This window comes from Cervus elaphus, chromosome 23 (assembly GCF_910594005.1).
Source record: "Cervus elaphus chromosome 23, mCerEla1.1, whole genome shotgun sequence".
NCBI classification, from domain to species: Eukaryota; Metazoa; Chordata; class Mammalia; order Artiodactyla; family Cervidae; genus Cervus; species Cervus elaphus.
The window spans coordinates 12,294,504-12,316,115 of NC_057837.1; the positions used below are offsets into that span (position 1 = coordinate 12,294,504).

The 21,612-nt window shown below is 45.1% G+C and overlaps 1 protein-coding gene across 5 annotated transcripts in view; it reads right to left on the bottom strand.

Annotated features, from left to right (window-relative positions):
* Positions 1-688: 688 nt before the first annotated feature.
* The window catches only part of PRKCQ (protein kinase C theta), a 142,731-nt gene continuing 121,807 nt past the window's right edge, over positions 689-21,612 (bottom strand). For all 5 annotated transcript variants that reach the window (XM_043884032.1, XM_043884034.1, XM_043884037.1 and 2 more), the window contains 4 exons: positions 20,728-20,866; positions 12,897-13,085; positions 4,545-4,673; positions 689-1,903 (listed from right to left, as the gene is read on the bottom strand). In XM_043884032.1, the coding sequence (XP_043739967.1) occupies positions 1,748-1,903; positions 4,545-4,673; positions 12,897-13,085; positions 20,728-20,866 (613 nt within the window). In that variant the 3' untranslated portion in view covers positions 689-1,747. The remainder of the gene's footprint in view (positions 1,904-4,544; positions 4,674-12,896; positions 13,086-20,727; positions 20,867-21,612) is intronic.

Here is a 21,612-nt window from a genome sequence, read left to right on the forward strand (position 1 = left end):
AATGTGAGGAGGGCAGGGGGCCTCAGAGGTGATTTGGGGAAGAAGGAGGAAGTGAGGCCAGCTAGGGTTGGGGAGGTGGTGAAAGAGGAAAGGTCAGAACATCCAGGGGACTGGAGATCAAACAGAGCATCTTTCTTTGTATGAAAAGTTGCAGAGAGGTAGATAAGGATCGAGCACATTCCATAAGAAACGGAAAGAAGGCTGTCACTGGAGGAAGCAGTGTCAGGAGAGAGGCTGGGAGGCAGAGCTGAATTCGGGGGTTGGAGATCATTCCTTCAAAGAACGTTATTGGAGGGAAGAGCATCCCAGGTGCTGAGAACAGGACGTGCAAAGGCCCTGAGGCAGAACTGCGTCCAGCGTGACGGGGGGACCACTCTGACTGAAGTCACTGGAGCAAAGTTAAGCGTGGGAGACTAAAGACCTGACCCCACGGGTCCTTGGAAGACTGTGTAGGGAATTCGGAATAAACTATGCTGGAAAGTGAGTGGAAAATGAAATCTAGTAGGAAAGAGAAAGAGAAATACATTACCAAGAACTTCAGGGTTACCTGAGCCTCTCTCCTGGTTGGGGATTTTGAATGATTCTCAAAATTTAAAACATCACCTCAATGATAGCTATATTTTGATGATAACCCAAACAGAACCAAGTTGGGGGTAGGGGGGATGAGTAGGGAATTAAACTATGAAGAGGCATCTTTCTTTCTTTTATTCCATTTTTATGTATCCATTTCTTTGTCATGAAGTCACAACATTTTATCAAAATATACAAACAGCACAGATACTTTAAACATGTACAGCTATAATTCTTATTAAATAAGATCACTGTGAAGAGCATGCATGGGTGTTTGTTTATCCTGAAAGGTGTCTCTCTCACGGGACTTATGAGTCATCAAAACATCAGTAACGGTATCAGAAAGGAATGGGATTTCTTTTCTCTAGAAGAATTACACATTTTTTTTCTCCTGCTCTAATGTGAGGATGATAATGAGAACGTGCCACTGATACTGAAATCAACTGAGAATGGATGGGTGGAAAAGTTTTATTGGCAGGAGGAAAACGATTCTATGACTAAATCTTTATTGGATTCTAATTTCTACGTTGACAAGACAAACAAGAGTAGGGGTCGAGTCAACCTTCCATATCAATGACACCAACACTCCCCACCTTCCTTTCTCCCATGAATTTCCTCACTAATCAGAATGAATGGACTTGTAAATCTCAAGTTATAAGCTATGTTTATTATGAAGAGTTCCTGTAAGAACCTATTCAGGGCTTCCCCCACCCCTTCCCCCTTACACTTGCACAGGTATGAACAGAATGAAATGGGTTAGTGGTGACTTGTCTGTGGCTGAATGGAATCCAGTGCTACACCAGACAACGTGCTGTCTTCGGTCTTGAGAGGTTCGGACTATGCTCCTTGAGTCAACACACAGATCATGGACCAGTAGATGGGACCCAGGTGAAGAGTCATAACTCAGAGCAGAGCTCAGTTTTCAGATCTTTCACAGCATGGAGAACCATCTTCAAGTAAATAGCTACAGTAAGGAGCTAACTTCAAGACTGGCCATGGTCATCAGTGAAGAAAGAGCTAGTTTCTGCTACAGACGCAAAGCCGCTGAGGTGCTCCAAGGGGCCCAGCCTCTATGGTTGAGTGTTTCTCTTCTTTTCCACGTTGAAAAGGAACCCAAGGAGTGTCCGCTTGATCCAGTTCACAGAGGGAAGAGGGAAAATCCTCTGGAGAGGCGAGGTCAGGATATCAGCTTCTCCATCCCTGGGTTCATGAAGGAAAAGTTCCGGAACATGTTCTGGTCCATGCTGTTGATCAGCGCCCTGTCTGCGAATGACAGCCGGGGCTTCTCATTCAGGAATTCCTTGTCAAAATTGCTGCAGTCGTATGGCGATTTCTGGATCAGGGTTTAAGTGGTGGGGAGAAAAAGAGAAGATCAGCCACTGAATTCATTATCTCTGTTTTCGCCATCAAGGCAATAATCTGCATGTGAAAAAACTGGCATCTGCGAATAATCTAAAGTAACACTTATAGGTTATCATTGGGAGTTTTATTGACTGTCTCTCAGATCCTGGATCATCAGTGTTATCAACAGTATAATAAGTTCATATACAGGGATTCTATGACTTATACATTCAAATAAGTTTACGTGAAGCAGGATTGGCAACCTTTGGGAAATCAGTCAGCCCCATCTGACCTCTGATCTTTTAGTCTACAGGGGACCCTGGGTGGAGGAGTGGTGGGAGGTAGGGGTTGGGGGTGGGAGCGGAGGAGGGGGAGGAGTTTTGCAGATTATACATTACTGTTCTGTCAACATCATTCACTACTGTTTATTCCCCTTACCCACAGTCATCTTATTTTTTTTAGTCATTGTATTTAATTTTTTATTAAAAAATTTTATTGCTGAATAACTGATTTACAATGTGTTAGTTTCAAGTATACAGCAAAGTGAATCAGTTATATATATATATATATATATATAAATACATAAAACTACTCTTTTTTTAGATTCCTCATAAGGACCTACTGTATAGCACAGGGAACTCTACTCTTTGATGGCCTGAATGGGAAAAGAATCCCAGGCTAATTTTATTATTAAATATCTTGGGCTGTCTTCCACAGACAAGACAGATTAGGGTGACCTCCCTTCTCGCCACCGGATCTATTGGTGCCCATGACCAAAAACAGACCTATTCACAAATACTGTTCGGTATGGTGTGCATTTCCACTTTCTAAGATTAAGAGCAACCATTATGCAATGTCACCCTTATATGAGCATGACTAAGAGTCAGCCCTTCCCACCCTTAAGGGGCCCCCAGAGCTGCTGAGGCCAACGGTTCTTTGGCCTTTGCCTACAAACAGTTGCTTAGACTGCAGGTCAGGGAAATGCCTTCCTATGGGAGGAATCTGGAATCGTCCCACAAGGAAAGAGCAGATCAAAGGTCTGATTTTTTTGTGCAGAAAATATCCAGTCCATCATAGTCTACCATGGAAGTCGAGACACATGACATTGCCCTGATGAGCTGGAACAAGGCAGAAATTACTCTCTCTAAATTATTAACCCCTGTATTAGAAATGGTGCTGTTACAAATAAGAAGACTGCTATGGGCCAGCCCTGTAGGACCCTCGGAACATCCCCAGAGCTTAGGAAAATGTTGAGAATAACTATCTCTTCCTGGCCTGGGGACACACTGCCCCGACTGGCCATCCACCACCACAAGTAACAACAGAAGACATTTTTCTAGAGTGAATGCACGGCTTTGAAATCCACAAGCCTGTGCCACCTCCGTGCAAAGATGGTTCGTGTCCACCCAGGTCATTGCCATCTTACTCTCAGAATCACCAGGAATGGGGGTAGAGCTGGCAAATCCACCATTTTGCTTTACTCTTAAAAAAAATTGTGATGTATATGTCTATCCCAATCTCCCAGTCTACCCCACTCTCCCCACCCCCTTGGAATCTATGATTGCTCTCTACAAATACATGGGTCTGTGTTTCTGCTTGCAAATAGGTTCATCTGTACATTGTTGTAGATTCCACATATTTGCATTAATATATGATGTTTGTTTTTCTGGCTTCACTCTGTATGACAGTCTCTAGTTCCATCCATGTCTCTGCAAATGGCACAATTTCGCTCCTTTTTATGGCTGAGTAATATTCCATTGTATATATGTACCACTGGGGAGTTCGTGTTTAACGGGGACAGAGTTTCAGTTTAGGAAGGTGCAAAACTCAGGCGGGTGGATGATTGTGACTGTCCTTAGCGCCACTGAACAGTGAAATGTGGTTAAAATAGTACGTTTTATACTATGTGACTTTTACCATGATAAAAGAAATGTAAAAATTGTGGTAAAATGTGCATAACCTGAAAGTGACCATCCTAACCCTCTTTAAGTGTGCAGCTCAGGTGCATTCACGTGTTCAGTCACCATGACTACCGTCTACCTCCAGAACATTTTTCATCTCAACTTTGCCTCATTTTATAGTGACCCAGGAAGTTCTGCCCTTGCTCAGGGAGGTTGGTGACTCCTGCCAGTGGGAATTTAGAGACCTGTCCTTTTCTAAGCACCAGCTTACTTCTTACCTGAAAAAACATCTACCAATCACCATTAGGGTCTGCAGTTACATGACCAGATGACACATGTCAGGGAAAATTTCATAAATATCACAGAACACATGACTCCAAAACCCCTGTTAGAGGAGGCAGGGCTTGCGCTGAGGTTTGGGTCGCACAGACTGGACCCTGAAAGCCTGAGTGCATCGTGCACAGCTCCACGTCGCATCTGAGGGTCACCCGTCCACACACACATTCGTCTAAGGCCTGCACCCTCCGTGATCCATTCTTCATGCAGCTGCATTTGCTGACACAGCAAATAAGTAACATCCCCCTCCCCAGCCCCATAGCCTGATTATGGCTAAAGAAGACTTTCTTCCAAGAACGGCGCCCCAGAGGGTGGGTGAGGAGTCAGGGTCCAGGCAGCCTGGGTGTGACGTGAGGATGGTGCTGGCAGGACCTCAGGGTCCCGGGGGCCCCTTACCACTTTAGGCCTGAATGGTGGGTCGATCTCCTTCCTTTCCAGCTCTTCCCAATTGATTTCCCGAAACAAGGGGTGCTGACGGATGTCTCCCCTCACCCCCAGCCGCTTCTCAGGTTCTCTTACGAAGAGCTGAAAGGGAGCAGAAGGGGAGCGGTTACTTCTCACGGGATGAACCAGGCTCCTCAGATGCAGGGAGCCCAGACCACATGGCTGGGCTCCACTAGGAGAGGGGTTTGGCTCTTGCCGCCTGATTTCAGAGCCTTCTTTTTCTACAACTGTTTTAAACTATCGACTCAAGTCAAACTAGTGGCAACAGGTCTACTGAATATACCAGAGTCTGAGCTTTGCTCTAGAAATGCTATTTTTTTTAAATTATCTAGACCTCAATTGAAATCAGCTTGGCCCTGTGCTATTCATGAGGCCGCCAGCAAGTTACAGAGGCTCTGAGTCAGATTCCTCATCAGTAAGGTGAGTGAATCCTCCCTATAGGACTGTTTTGTGGGTTACAACAACAACCACACACACACACATACACACACACGCTGGTGTGCACTAATTCCTGGTCTGCAAAACACACCAGCAGAGGGTAAGTGACCAGCGTGTTTGTTGTCTGGTTGACTGCCATCAACAGAGTTTGATTTCCTAGGAAGCTGCTTTCTTAAAGGGTCACAAGCATGCTCTAAGGAAAAGCTTAGCCTCGTGTTGTTATAATCAAATGCTTCAGGGAAACAGGTTAGAAGTATAACAGCTGTCTGAGGCCAAGTGTGCACATGCTAATTTTCTGTTCATCTCCCTTAGTAACATGGGGCATTTGTTCCAAGAATATCATGAGAAAGAGTTTTCTGAGCCTAGCAGATGTACCTGTGAAATGTAAAAAGAAATTTTTAGAAGATAGAAGGAATAATGAGAAGGTAATATGATCTCCAGCTTCAGGACTCAAAATCCTTTCTAGTTTTGCACAGATGAGTAAATTATCATCTTCTCTGCCCTGTAGCTGATCATCCCCCACCCTGGTCCTGAAGATGCCCGTTGACCTTGTGGGCAGTCATCGTCTCTGCCACAGGGGAGGCTGCACCAAACCAATAAATGTTTATAAAGACAGACTTGATTTCATCCATAAAAGCTGTCACAAGTGTGGTTTACATTTGTAGGAAAAAGCACATCTCTTACATAAACGGCCAGGATGCAGCTGGAGTTTGTTTAAATGTATTTGACCGTCTGGGCGAGAAAGCAGTGCGGAGACGCGGCAGAGGGCCCCCCCCCAACCCCCAGTCTTAGCATCTGCCTCTGGAATCTCCCCTCCAACCTCAGTCCCTCCTCAGAGGGCTCTTCCTACTAAAGGGAGAGGTATTTCTGTCTGGGATCATTAGCTTTTCATCATTTTCCAAACAAACGGACAGGACATCCTGGATGAATAAATGAGGAAGAAAGGGGCGCGTCTCTGACCACCGTCAACTGGACAGCCATGTCCCAGCTGTAGTTCTGTAAACCTTAAAAAAGACATTTCACACAATCTTTAAAGTTTACTTTTCATTTAGTTATTACAAAACATTGGCTGTATTCTCCATGTTGTGTAATACATCCTTCTAGCCCATCTTGCACCTAAGAGTTTGTGCCTCCTCTCCCCCACCCCATGTTACCCCGCCCTCCTCCCCACTGGTAACCACCAGTTCTCTGCATCTGTGGGTCTGCTGCTTTTTTGCTATATTCACTAGTTTGCTGTACTTTTAAGATTCCACATAAAAGTGATATAGTATTTACCTTTCTGTGAAAGTGAAAGTTGCTCAGACCTGTCCAACTCTTTGCGACAAGGTCTGACTTATTTTCACTTAGCATAATGCCTTCTAAGTCCATTCATGTTGTTGCAAATGGCAAAATTTCATTCTTCCGAATGGCTAAACAGTATTATATTGGGTGTGTATGTGTGTGTGTGTATGTATATACATGTATGTGCACACATACATACATATATATATATATATATATATACACATATATAAAACATTTTCTTTATTCATTTGTCGTCGATGGAGTTTTAGGTTGCTGCTTCCATGTCTCTGCTATTATAAATATTTTCAGTTTTTTGAGGAACCTCCATGCTGTTTTCTGTAATGGCTGCACCAAATTACATTCCCACCAACATTGGAGGAGGGTTTCCTCTTCTCTACTTTCTCACCAGCGTTTTTCATTTGTTGTCTTTTTGCAATAGACATTCCGACAGGTGTGAGGTGATATCTCATTGTGGTTTTGATTTGCATTTCCTTGATGTTTAGTGATGTTGAGCATCATTTCATGTGCCTTGTGACCATCCTCATTTCTTCTCTGAAGAAGGTCTTCTGCCCATTTTTAAATTGGGTTGGTTTTCTTTTGATGTTGAATTGTGAGAGTTGTTTACATATGCTGGCTATTAACCCCTCATGGATCATACCGTCTGCAAACATTTCCTCTCACTCAGTAGTCTGTCTTTTCATTGTGTCAGTGGTTCCCCCTTCCAGCTGTAATTCTTGCTGGGGCGCAGCCTCTCCTGATGTGCATTTGTTCATGCACTACACGCATCCATGCCCTTGCAGGACTAAAGAGGACGGAGCCCGGTGCAGACACCACCACAGATGCCAGTGAATACTCTGTCCAGCGTTTTCAGAGGACCCATTACTTCTGGGTCTCACAACATTAGGGATAACTCCCTAGAGGGAGTTTCTCTCGAAATGATAGTATACCTTTGATTTTTACAGAAAAGGGAGCTCAAGGATGTGAGAGTTGTTGGATTAAAATTACAGAGCAAAAGAGACACAGAGATGAAACTAGAGCCAGTCTTATAATCAGCACATCACAAAATGGAAACTAATTTTTATCAGCCCAGCTCCTAGAACCTGGGAGATCTTCCCGAGGAGCAAGCACATGGACATTTTACTTACTCACATGAGAAAGAATAAGCCCAGATTCTTCCACGTGGATTTAAAACCTCTTTCAACAACTGGTTCTTTTTCTTCCCCTTCTTTATCCTTAACTGTCTTTGTTTCTGCTCTATTCACCAAATAATTCACTTTCTACATTCACAATAAATCTTTTCCCTGCCACTGAAACTCTGCAGATGACTTTTTTTTAGGGGGAGGAGGGTATCTGCTAGAATTTAGCTTTAGATTTAGTTTTGTTTTTAAACTTTTTATTTTGAAATAATTATAGTGTCTCAGTCTGCTGTAACAAAATGCCCCGGACTGGGGGGCTTAAATAGCAGACGTCTATTTCTCGTGATTCTGAGAGTGGGAAGTCCAGGATCAAGGTGCTGACATGGTCAGTTTCTGGTAAGACCTCTCGCCCTGGCCTGGAGGCGGCTGTCTTTTTGCTACAGGCTCATGTGGCCTTTTCTTGGCACACCTATTTAGAGGGAGAGATCTCTTTTCTCTCCCTCTTTCTGTAAGGACACTAATCCCACCTTGAGCACCCCACCCTCATGACCCCATCTAAACCTAACTGCCCCTCAGAGGCCTCACTTCCAATAACATCACTTTGTGAGTTCAAGGACTTAAACATATGAGGTTCTGGGAGCATGCAAACATTCAGATCATACATGTAGACTCACAGGAAGTTGAAAAGAGAGTGCAGACAGGTCCTGTGACCTTTTCCCTGCTTTCCCCTAACGCTTCCATCATAGTATGACCACCGTACAGGAGGCTGACAATGTACAATGTGTGTGTCTTATCCTGTGTCACTGTATCACATGCGGAGGTCTGGGTGGCCATGAAGACAAACAGGATACAGAACTGTCGTATCACCACAAAGATCTCCCTCGGGGTTCCCCTTGATAGTCACTCCCCTGCCTCCATGATCCCTAACCCCCGGGAACCACCAATCTGATTTACAACTCACAATGCTGTCCTTTCAAGAATGTTACAGACGTGGGCTCATATAGTACGTGACCTGTAGAGATGGACTTTTTCTTTTTTTCACTTTAATGTCATTGTGATCCCAGTTGTTTGGTGAATCAATAGTTCTGTCCTTTTAATTGCTGAGTAATTAAAAGATGGAAGCTTTAAGTTACTAAGTGAAAGGCCCATGCCCTTGCTCTAGATAGTTCTCCCAGGTTCTGGGAGCTGAGCTGATAAAATGAGTTTCCATTTTGCACTTTTCACCGCATCTTTTCTCCTCCAACAGGAAGCAATCCTTTCCTCCTCCTCAATCTTCCTCTCCTTGGAAACCACCCGCCCCCAGTGTCTTTCTGTGGACTTACTTCCATCATCTCCACCTGGTCTGGTTACACCCTCACTGCGTCCTTGCCGGGACGTCTCCTCTGTTGAGCTGGGAGGAGCTGGGTTTGGAGGCACAGGTGTTCAGCTTTATGGAAAAGGTAGCTGCAAAGTCAGCTTCAGACCCCCAAGCTTTTTCCTCGCTTTCCTTTTCTAGTGAGTTCCAACAGTCCAGGCCTTTGGAGTGCAGCCTTCATGCTATGGATTGAACTGTGTCCCTTCAAAATCCGTGTATTGAATCCCTAGCCCATAGTGTGAGTGACCTGGGAGTAAGGAGATGCTTAAGGTTAATGAGGTTATGAGGTGGAGCTGATCTGATAGGCGAGTCCTTATAAAAGGAGGTGTCAGAGCTGTCACGAGAGAACACAGTGCCTGCCAGCAGGAGGGTTCTCACCAGAAACCCACCCTGCCAGGCCCAGACCGTGGACTCCCAAGCCTTCAGAAATGTAAGTAGGTAAATTTCTATTGTTTAATTCGCCCAGTCTATGGCGTTTTGTTACAGCAGCTGGAACCAACTAACATACCTCAATTAAGTCCTTCCAAGAGCCAGGGTGTAAAATAAATGTAACAACTGTCACAGTGCCTGAAGCTGCCATTATGGAAAAGCAAAACTGTTTACATTCCAACCCTGGTAACTTATTTCTACTGTTGTCATCTTTTTTTTTTAATTGGTTAATTTTGAAATTAGCTTTCATTTTATAGCTGTGTTGTGCAGTCATTAAAAGTGAACTTAATTGGTCATTTGGGGAGTTTTCTAAGTTTACTGTCTGTTTGGATCCATCAGAAAGTGCAAGCTGAGGGTGTGCTGGTTCAGATTTTTAAATACTGTCAATCTTGGGCTGGGGCTCCTCTGGGGTCTCTGTCAGCACTTCAGATTCAAGACCTTGATTCCTCAGGGAGAACTCTGCAGCCGCCTCTACGTATGAAACATCCTAGACAAGCTGACAGTCGGATGAGAGGCAGAAGTGTACTACGCCGTTTAAATTTAATTCTGAGCAGTTCTTCATGAGAAAAAAGGAGACTGGTGAAAAAAAGATAGGCCGGATAATCTTCTAGGTTTGGATTTAAAACCACTGATAGCATCTGATGTTGAAAGATCCTATTCTTGTCCCCTTTTCATTATAAGAAGGGCAGAGCTAAAATTATTTCTCTAAGTGACTTTTTTTAAGCTAGCTGATGTAAGTTGTCAGAAATCAAAACCCTGTTTTATTCAAAACATGTGTATTTGCAGTTCTTTTTAGACCTACTGGCTCTTGGTTAACACTTGTGGGTCTTTTTGATCCACACAGTTGCTGGAACAATAAATCTAGGTGCTTATCATGATATGTAATTAGCATGTTGCAGGAGCATGAGTTTTTTTTTTTAACTTACTACAACCACACTGTAATGGTATTTTGCATCTTCAAAAGAGGTAAACTTAAAGTTTCAATCTTTAATGATGGCTTTCCAGTACACCGTGCGTCTCTGCAATGGACTGACGGCCCTGGGTGCTCCTGGTTCATGGTCAGTGATTCTTGGAGTCTGTACCACTGGGTGCTGGTTCCTTTTTTTTTCCCTTAAGTAGTTTTCTTTCTTATTTTTGTTTGTTTTTGGCGGTGCTGGGTCTTCATTGTGCAGGCTCCTCTCTGGCTGCAGTGAGTGGGGGCACTCTCTAGCTGTGGTGCGGTGGCTTCTCTCGTTGCGGCCGTGGGCTCATGCGCTCAGCAGTTGTGTTGCATGAACTTAGCTGCTCCATGGTATGTGGGCTCCTCCAGACCAGGAATCGAACCTGTGTCTCCTGCATTGGCAGGCGGATTCTTTACCGCTGAGCCACCAGGGAAGCCTGCCAAGTCTTAAGTCTGGTCGACTGCGGGTGAGGTCTGACTCCTGCTTTGATAGTAAATTCTGGAGCTCGCTGCTAAGATAAGAGCCTGCAGTATCACAGGTTCCAGGTGAAAAACACATCAGTGTCTTCTGTGGACACGGGTCAGGAATGTGGCAGGAGGGCTGGGCTGCGTCCATTTGGACAGCCCGTGGACTCTGCTCAGCAGGAGTCTCACCCAGATGGAGTGTTGCTGGGTTAAGGTTTCATACGGAAGTTGGGCTGAGGGATGAATTCAACAGCCTGAATCTCGAGGGCTTCAGTGCAAACTGTCTCCAGTTACAGGCATTTCCAAGACACCTGGTAGAATCCCGTACAAAGCCTTGGCTTAATCTTTTTTTGGGGGGAGGGGGGCATGTCATGTGGCTTGTGGGATCTTAGTTCCCTCACCAGGGATTGAACCTGGGCTCTCTGCAGTGTGAACGCACCGACTCCTAACTACAGGTCTTCCAGGGAACTTCCAAAGTCTTAGCTTTAAAACCCACCAGACTCAAAGAGCAGGAAGCCCCCAGTCATACAAGAGCAGTTCTTTCTCTTCATAATCTCTGTCCTCTGTGTTTGGTCTGAAGCAGAAACTCAAGAGCTGGAGAGGAAGGGAACGCACACACGATTGGTACTCTATGACCACACTCTCTTCTCCAGGAGTGAGCAGCTGCCAGCCGTGAACTTGGCCAGAGGAAAGGGCGCTGGAAGTCTTTGCTTTCGAGTTAAGACTGATGTAATGACTTATATCTTGGCCAGAACAGCTTCAATTTCTCAGCAGAGACAGTGTTTTCTGACTTAGGAGTGACAAGAACTTTTTCTTTTATCTAAGACTGAGCAGAAAGACACACATCTTACCCACGTCTTCATCCAGGGTAAGGGGAAGATTTTTAATTACGTTTCAGGATCAGCGTTATAATTCGACACCTGTACATAGTGCAGAGCGATCACCTCTGAGGTCTAATTACCACCCATCGTCATAGAGTTGACCCCCCCTTCATCCATTTTCGCCCAATTCCCAGCCCTCTTCTCCACTGGTAATCACGGATCTGTTCTTTGTATCCATGAGTTTGTTTTTACTTCATTGTGCTTGTTGTGTGTGTTTTCTTAGATTTCACATGAGTGAAAGCACACGGTACTTGTCTTTTTCTCTGTCCGACGTATTTCACTGACCAGAAAACCCCCTAGATCCATCCATGGTGCCGTAAATGGCAATATTTCATCTTCATGGCTGAGTAATATTCCACTATACACATCTCACACACACCACATCTTCACCTGTTCATCCATGGACAAACATTTACGTTGTTTCCATATCTTGGCTGCTATAAACAATGCTGCAGTGAACACAGGCTGGTGCGTATATTTCCCAATTAGTGTTTCCATGTTGTTCGAATGAATAACTAAAAGTGGGAGACCATGTGAGTGCATGGCAGTTCTACTCCTAACTTTTTGATGAATCTCCATACTGTTTTCCATAGTGTATCTATCGATTCACATTCCCAACAACAGTGCATGAGGTTCCCTTTTCTCCACATCCTCATCCGCACTTGTCTCTTGTCGTCTCGATAACAGCCATTCGGACAGGGACGAGATGCAGCTCATTGCAGTTTTGACTTGCGTTTCCCTGGTGACTGATGTTAAGCATCTTTTCATGTACACATTAGCTACCTGTATGTCTTTGAGAAAACTGTTTATTCAGATCCTCCTTTGCCCTTTTAAAAACTGGGTTGTTTGTTGTTGAGTTGTATGATTTCTTTATGTATTTTGGATATTAACCCCTTATTAGACATATGATTCGCAAGTATCGTCTCCCATTCAAAGTTTTCATTTTGATGATTTTGTTTGCTGTGCAGAAGTTTTTTAGTTTGATGTCATCGCATATTATTTTTTTTGCTTTTGTTTCCCTTGCTTATAGAGCCAGATCCCCCAAAATATCACTATGTCGATGAAGTCTGTTTTCTTCTAGGAATTTTATGGTTTCAGGTGGACAGAACAGACTGTATAGGGATTGTTGTGGAGATTTCTTTTGTAAATTATGTATGTGAGGGTCTATGTTATGCTCATTTTGATAGCGCATGTGCATCCTATTGGTGCCTCAGTTAAAAGAGACGGCAGGCATCCCCTTTAAGGCTGGCTCAGAACAGTTACTGTTTACTACGTATTGGGTTGGTCAGAAAGATTGTTCCAGTCTTTCCATAACATCTTATGATCAGAAAACCTAGTACTAATCTTAACAAAAGTCTCCTTGACTTCACTCCTTACCTTCACTAAAAGGTCCTTTGCCTCCTTCTCGAGCCATCGTGGGTAAAAGGGATTGTCCATGCGGATGGAGTGGAAAAGCTCCTCTTCGTCCTGCCCATGGAAAGGCGACTGGCCTACGAGCATCTCGTAGAGGAGGACACCGAAGGACCACCAGTCCACAGAGTGGTTGTACTTCTGGCCCAGGAGGATCTGTGTGACCAGGAGGCAAAGACACAGAATAAAAATGAGGTGGACTCGAAAACCTTGCATGGACTTTTCAAGGCCACCCAGGAGACAACTCATGAAGACAGAGTGTGGTTTTAGCAAAGCTTACACTGAAAACTGTATCTTTTGAGAAGTTAGTGATCATGTAGAAATGAGTGGGCAGTGCCCAAACTAAGCAAATACTTTTGAGATCAATCTCTTTTCTTCCCCACCTAAGCGAAACAACTAAATTGTACCATCACCCTTCATCTGCCCGTCTGTGATGGGAGCATGTGGGTGACAGATTCAGCCCAGGAGAGCTGGTGTGTATCTATGCCCTTCAGTGCCTCTAAACCAAACCCATGTGTTTTATGGACTTTCTGTTAAGTGTTGGGGCTTCCCTGATTGCTTGGTGGGTAAAGAATCTGCCTGTAGTGTAGGAGACGCAGGAGACACGAGTTCAGTCCTTGAGTTGGGAAGATCCCCTGGAGGAGGAAATAGCAACCCACTCCAGTATTCTTACCTGGAGAATCCCATGGACTGAGGACCCTGGTGGGCTACCGTCCAAAGATTCACAAAGAGTTGAACATGAGTGAGTGACTAAGCAACCTAAGCAAATGGTCCTGAGTCTTTACATAAAGTTTTTGCAGCTAACCAAGCAGCCAAGGAGGTTGACCAAGTCCACCCCTTAAACCTAAGCAGTCATGGTTACGAAGAGTCAAATTTTGTGACTATGCTGAGAGAGACTAGGAAAACAAGCTGATAGATATTTGCAAAAAATAAAGATCAAGTTGCAAACAGAATTTTTCAGTCTGCCACTGACTTCCAGGATAAAAATGTTATCTACTGGCCTTAGTATTTGAACACCAAAATTAATCTTAAAGTTAAAAAATAACCTTAAGGAACAGTGTAAAAGTAGACCTAGGGAGAATGATAAAATAAAGATGAGCACACACAGCACAATCTTAGTTCAGGTGCATTTGCCTTAAGTGCGTCCTGGTTCAGATGCAATTCCCAAGACGTGCCACAAGGGGGAGCCCAGGGCAACCAGAAGCCACTCTGAGCATCACATCCTGGTACACATCTTCATTTGTGTTGGATTAACGAAAAGAAATTTGGAGGACAAAAGACAGTTAAGGTGGAAATTCAGTCTGCCAAGGCTAGGTGATAGAGTTTCAGTCTTAAGCTAGGAGAAAGAAGCACAATGCCAGTTCAGTTATTCATGGTATGAACAGAAGATCTGCAAACGTCTGTAATGTGTACTGGGCGTTTCCCCAGACACTGTGTGTTACTCACAAGAACATCTGGGGTAGGTGCTCTTATCCCTGCTTAACAAAGGACAGTGACTGGACCCTGGGAGGTTACATGTCTTCTTTAAGGTCTCCTGGCTAGTTAAGAGCTATGTTCTGAACCCTGGTCTTTTGGGATCTTACTATACAATGTTCCTTTTCTATTATAATGTTTTTTGTCTCCAGGACTGAAACTTTGCTCTGACTTGGTCATGCTCAAGCTAGTCTCTATTTTTAAAGAAACTGGTGGAGAAACACTGGCTGGAGTGGCCCCTTCTGAATCTCAGACCCTGACGCCTTCTCTTGGCCAGGCTGTCTTCTGTCCTGTGTCCTCCCCACCTTTGCTTGAAATAACTCAGGTGATCATGATGTTACCACTTCATGTCAGAGTCCCCCTTTCTCTCTTAGGGCAAAGGAGAGCTGCAATTCCATCTGCCTTGTGGAGCTAGTGATTTGAGGTCTGTACACGGCTCCCTGGCTGGTGTACACAGCAGAGGAAGGGTCCTTAGAAGACCGAGTGACCACCAGTGCGTCCACTCAGCGTGACTCCTGCCTCCTCCAGGGAGCGGCTTCTCTGCGTTAAAATTCCACTGGACTAAGTGGCTGGTAGATGTTAGAAAGTAGGGTGTCTCCTTATTTTACTGTTTTCCTATTCTTTGTCAAAATGAGTGTAGACCTCCAATTATATGTCAGACCCTCGTCTTCTAACAGAGACAGGGAACAAGGGAGGCTTTGAGAGGTCCCCAGGAGGCATGGATTGCTGGGACTATTCCCTGGTTTGGAGCAGCAGTCTGCTTTTTCATGCGTCGTTCCTGACACTGCACTGAATGCCTTAATTTCTTGTGTTTTGGGATCTCCGCCCATCTCTTTGGGGTTCCAGGGGAGAGTGAGTGAGATGAAGGAAAAACTTCACTAAGGCCTGTGCATGGTGAGTGTGTGGAGCTTTGGAAAATGGGTAGGGTTTTGATGGAAAAGGTGGAGGCTAGGGAGTGTTCTTGTATAAAAGAGGCCCAGAGGTGGGGGAACCCAGCACAGGTGCAGAGACAGGCATTTGGGGTGCAGGTCTGGGTGTGGACATTCAGGGAACAGGTGACAGGTGCTCTGAGTGGTGGTGGAGGAGCCTAGACATTAAGGTGGATAAATTGTGGTCCTTAACGGTGTGAAATTCAGTTTACTGGCAAATCGATTACATGTGCGCTGTGGTAGCACCAAGGAGGAAACAACTGATTAGCGTCAGCAGCCAGAAGCATCTTCAGGGAGAAGATGACCCTGGAAGTGGGGGTGACCAGACCCAGGATCCTGAGTGCCCGGTTCAGGGCCGCGGGAGATGAGGGAAGATGGACTTCTCAGGACATACGATTAAGGACCTTCACTCGGGATTTTGGCTTGTACCAGACAATAATGGGGACCTCCTGAAGATACTCCAAGTCGTGGCATGACAGGTTTTCCCACTAGAAAGGGAAATCTGGTGATGCGTGGAGGAGCGGCCCTCGGTTCAAGGCACTCCAGGGGTCACCTAGACAGTGCCACAAGACGTAGGAAGAAGAGAGTAGAATTCATATTTTTGCGAGTTTAAAAAAAATTCTGAGGGACATCTGTGCCCTCGTTTAGAGACCTGAACAAGGACTAGGTTTCCTGAGGGGAACGGGAAGCCTCATCTCAGGAGGGGCTGGTGGTGTGTCGGCTAAGGCACGTCGTGAGATGTACCCCTGATGTGACGACTTACTATCCTACGGTGTGCATCACCTGTGTTGTAGGCCTGATTAAGGGGATTGCTGGGTTTTGTTTGAACTAAGCTCATTTTCACAAAATGGCAGGTCCTTAAAAAGTTATCTGCAAAGAGGCTTCGGATGAAGACCACGCTAAATGATGTAAAGCCAAAGATGGCAGTGCAGAGGCCTCACTCCTGGTCCCAGCTCCTTGTCACTTCATCATCAGGCTGAAAATGATCATCTCATTAGTTATGGCAGGAAGTTGGCTAAATCAAGTGTATCAAAAACACTGTTGTAAATTCTGGACTTACATCCACTATTCTTAACCATGAACCTTGCCTTATGTACACCTTGTAGCGTCTATCTTACACTGCGTCTTTGCGAGGACTCTTTCTTAGCTATGAGCCACTAAAACCAGAAACTGAAAGAAACTAACCATCTGAATGCAGAGTTCCTAAGAAGAGCAAGGAGAGACAAGAAAGCCTTCCTCGGGGATCAATGCAGAGAAATAGAGGAAAACAATAGAATGGGAAAGACTAGAGATCTCTTCAAAAAAATTAGACCAAGCTACCATGCCCATTTCATGCAAAGATGGGCACAATAAAGGGCAGAAATGGTATGGACCTGACAGAAGCAGAAGACATTAAGAAGAGGTGGCAAGAATACATAGAAGAACTGTACAAAAAAGATCTTCATGACCCATATAACCATGCTGGGGTCATCACTCACCTACAGCCAGACATCCTGGAATGTGAAGTCAAGTATGCCTTAGGAAGCATCACTATGAACAAAGCTAGTGGAGGTGATGGAATTTCAGTTGAGCTATTTCAAATCCTAAAAGATGATACTGTTAAAGTGCTGCACTCAATATGCCAGCAAATCTGGAAAATTCAGCAGTGGCCACAGGACTGAAAAAGGTCAGTTTTCATTCCAATCCCAAAGAAAGGCAATGCCAAAGACTGTTTAGACTACTGCACAATTGCACTCATCTTACACACTAGCAAAGTAGTGCTTAAAATTCTCCAAGCTAGGCTTCAACAGTATGTGAACCGAGAACTTCCAGATGTTCAAGCTGGATTTAGAAAAGGCAGAGGAACCAGAGATCAAATTGCCAACATCCACTAGGTCATCAAAAAAGAAAAAGAATTCCAGAATAACATCTACTTTTGCTTCATTGACTACGCCAAATCCTTTGACTGTGTGGATCACAAAAAACAGTGGAAAATTCTTCAAGAGATGGGAATGCCAGACAACCTTACGTGCCTCCTGAGAAATCTGTACGCAGGTCAAGAAGCAACAGTTAGAAACAGGCATGGAACAATGGAACAACATAGTTCCAAACTGGGAAAGGAGTACATCAAGGCTATATGTTGTCACCTTGATTATTTAACTTACACGCAGAGTACATCATGCAAAATGACAGACTGGATGAAGCACAAGCTGGAATCAAGATTGCAGGGAGAAGGATCAATAACCTCAGATATGCAAATGACACCACCCTTATGGCAGAAAGCAAAGAGGAGCTAAAGAGCCTCTTGATAAAAGTGAAAGAGGAGAGTGAAAAAGTTTGCTTAAAACTCAACATTCAAAAAACTAAGATCATGGCATCTGGTCCCATCACTTCATGGCAAATAGATGGGGAAGCAATGAGAACAGTGATGGACTTTATTTTTGGGGGCTTCAAAATCACTGCAGATGGTGACTGCAGCCATGAAATTAAAAGACGTATGCTTCTTGGAAGAAAAGCTATGACCAACCTAGACGGCACATTAAAAAGCAGAGACATTACTTTATCGACAAAGGTTCATCTAGTCAAAGCTATGGTTTTTGCAGTAGTCATGTATGGATGTGAGAGTTGGACCATAAAGAAAGCTGAGCACCAAAGAATTGATGCTTTTGAACTGTGATGTTGGAGAAGACTCTTGAGAGTCCCTTGGGCTTCAAGGAGATCAAACCAGTCAATCCTAAAGGAAATCAGTCCTGAATATTCATTGGAAGAACTGATGCTGAAGCTAAAGCTTCAATACTTTGGCCGCCTGATGCGAAGAGCTGACTCATTTGAAAAGACCCTGATGCTGGGAAAGACTGAAGGCAGGAGAAGGAGACAACAGAGGATGAGATGGTTGCATGGCATCACCAACTCAGTGGACATGAGTTTGAGTAAGCTCTGGGAGATGGTGATGGACTGGGAAGCCTGTGGTGCTGCAGTCCTTGGGGTCACAGAGTCAGACATTACTAACTGAACTGAACCAGTATTTTGAGTGCCAAACACAAAGTATTAAATGAAGATTTAAAAAAATTATTGAGCCTCATGATTTTAGTAGAGCATAAAATGTACTATGAATAGTCATAGTTATTTAAGACTATTTCATCTTAAGTTCAGCCAATTCCTTTTTCTGCATGTTTTAGAATATATACTGTACTAGCTGGTGATACTGTATAATAAATACACATATGCTGGTGATGCTTTTTTAACTGATGAAGGATGACCTAAAAGTGAAAATATGTAATGATGCACTGGCTGTTGGGTGGTCCCAGAGCAGAAAACCAGGCTAAAAGGTATCACCGAGGTTCCAAGCTCCTGGACAGGGATTTGCTGCTAAATTTGTTTTGCCCCAGACAGAGGGTGACTTGAGCAGCTCAGATTTGATTCACAAAGGGATTCACTCTGAGCATCAAAAAAGAATCAAGGTGGGGGTGGGGGGAAATCTTAATTCACAAGACTGGGGAGGGATGAGAATAGATAAGTGAAGTCCTGAGGTCTAGATTTAGAGGGTCTTGGCATTTGGATTTGGGAGGGTCAAGAAAGAACAGAGAGAACGGGTTTGGGACCTGCTATGTTTGAATGGCCTGTGCCAGTTAGTTGGAGATCTCAGCAGGAAAACAGACATATGGGTCTGGAGCAATAAGTCTGGGCTGGCTGGAGTGATTCGCAATCACAGTCATAAATACAGCTGCTGCTCATGGAGAATGTATGGGAGGAAAAAGCACCAGGAGTGGATCTGTGTGAAGACAAGCATGACTGAAGATGAGAGAATGAGACGGAAGCTGCAGAGAGAAGCCTGTCTCGGAGGCTAGATTCTGGAGGATAGCAAAGAAAAGAGATTGAAAAGGATGGGCTGCCCAAGACAGGGCATGGCATAAGGCATGTGTGTAGACAGGGCAGTTAAAGCCACAGTCTGCTCACCAGAGGTCAAGCTTGCATTTTAAAAAGGTGCAGTCAAAACTAAACATGTACGTGCAGGGCAGAGTCTCCTGTTTCCCAGACTCAAGATGCTGCCGTTACTTTGGCAATGACAGGGATCTGTCACTAAATTTGTTTTGCCCTGGAAACCAGAGGCCCACCACTGTCTACCAAACAACCACTCAGCACTCACACACTTACCAACAATTCTTCATTCACTCTTTGAAAAGGTATCTATTAGCACCTTAATGTGCCGAGTCTTGTGCTCCGTCCTTGGATATAAAAGTAAGAATACACTGATCTACACAAATGACAAGAAAACAGAGCCTTATCCACCTGTACCAACATCACTGTTGTGGTTTTGCTATTGTACCATAGCTATTTAAGATGGAATTGGTAGGGGAAATGGTGAAGTGTAGATATGGGTGATGTTTCTTTACTATTTTTGGAAACTTCTTGTGAATTTGTAATTATTCCAAAATAAAGTGTCTCAGAAGTGAATAAGCAGCAGTCCTGGGACTTCCCTGGTAGTCCAGAGGCTGAGACTCCCCACTCCCAATGCAGGGCACCCAGGTTCAATCTCAATCCCTGGTTGGGGAACTAGATCCCATGTGCTGCAACTAAAAAAAAAAACAAAAAACAAACAGGTCCTTCATGCTTCAACTAAGATGCTGTGCAGCCAAATAAACACTTTTTAAAAAGAAAGAAACAGCTGCTGGCATTAGAGCGATCATCCAATGGTGCAGAGAGATTCAAAGATAGAAAAGCCACGATGACAAACTTATGGTGCGAGAAGGACCACGTGGCAAGGGGGTGTCTCTCTCATCTGCCCGGGTGGGCAGCTGGCATGGAATCCAGAACTGGGGGGCAGGCAGTGGGTAAAGCAGGACTGAAGGATGCCCTCTGAGCAAATGCTGCACTTCCAGGGGCTCAGAATACAAGAGCAATGGCTTGTTTCTTTTTTAAACATTCACAGGCTCTCCCATGTGACAAAATAGCACAAGACAGAAGTATTCTCATTTTACACGCGAGTGTGGGGCTCTCCAGGCTCACACGGGACACAGCCTGGAAACCACAACTTGGGTGTTTCTAGTCCCAAATGAAGCAGTGAACGCAGGCGGGTGCGCCATGAGCCTGTTCAGGGTCCACCTGGCTCTTCTCCAGCGGCCACTTTCGGTTGGTCTGAGCAGGGTGAGTACATTTTAAGGCTGGGGTGGGGGGAGCCAGGACAGGATGGACCTGCCGGGTCCTTCACGCTTGGCGAGATGCTGCAGTCAGGGCTGGGACCACCCGCCGGGAGACACTAGCCGCGCCTTCGTGCAGCTGCTTGTCAAGTATTTGGATTAGCAAACACACCTCCTGCACCAAAGCACTTTAAGGTCTTTTGGTTTTTCCGGGCAGGCAGAAGCAGCGGTGCTGGCCCGGGGCATGCTGAGGTGGGGAGGGGCCGGGGTGCACCCTACCTCTGGCGCGATGTAGTCAGGGGTCCCGCAGAAGGTGTTGGTCCTGGCGTCTCCCAGCATGTTCTCCTTGCACATCCCGAAGTCCGCGATTTTGATGTGTCCATCTTTGTCTAAGAGGATGTTATCCAGCTTCAGGTCCCTGGAAAACAAAGCAGGTCCTCACTTTAATAAGGCAGTTTTGTTGACATGGGATTGCGGTGTAAGACGGGACACAGTCGGACACGGTGGTCTGTGTGTCCCAGCGGGGCTTTCAAATCAAGATGGCAAAGCAGAAGGACATGCGTGCGTCTTCTCCCAGCACAGCTGGAAAGCCACCCGTGGGTGCTTTGCTGGTCCTCCTTTCTCCTTTCAAACCTTCATCCATGGCACGGCTCAGGGGCTCACTGCTTCTCCTCCATGGTATTTCCTCCTTGACCAGCGTCTCTGCCCAGGACTTGATCTATTATAGCCCCTTGCAGTCGGGTAAGCTATTTCTGGGCCCAGCTCTGACAGGCGTCCCTGGTGGCTCAGACAGTAAAGTGTCTGCCTGCAATTCGGGAGACCTGGGTTCAATCCTTGGGTCGGGAAGATCCCTTGGAGAAGGGAATGGCAACCCACTCCAGTACTCTTGCCTGGAAAATCCCATGGATGGAGGAGCCTGGCAGGTCTCAAAGAGTCGGACATGACTGAGTGACTTCTCTTTCTTTCTTTCACTCTGACAGAGTCCTGTCCCCAGCCGGTGATGACCTCACCAACGTAATTACCTGCTGCAATTAACTCCTGAGAATGGTTCCCTTTCAGTCCGTCTCACCTTGTGTGAGCGGATCAGCCGGGGATGGAGAGCAGGGGACACAGTCCTGCTCTGGTGGATGCATGCTGCTAGCAGCTGTCCCCAGGACTGACGTC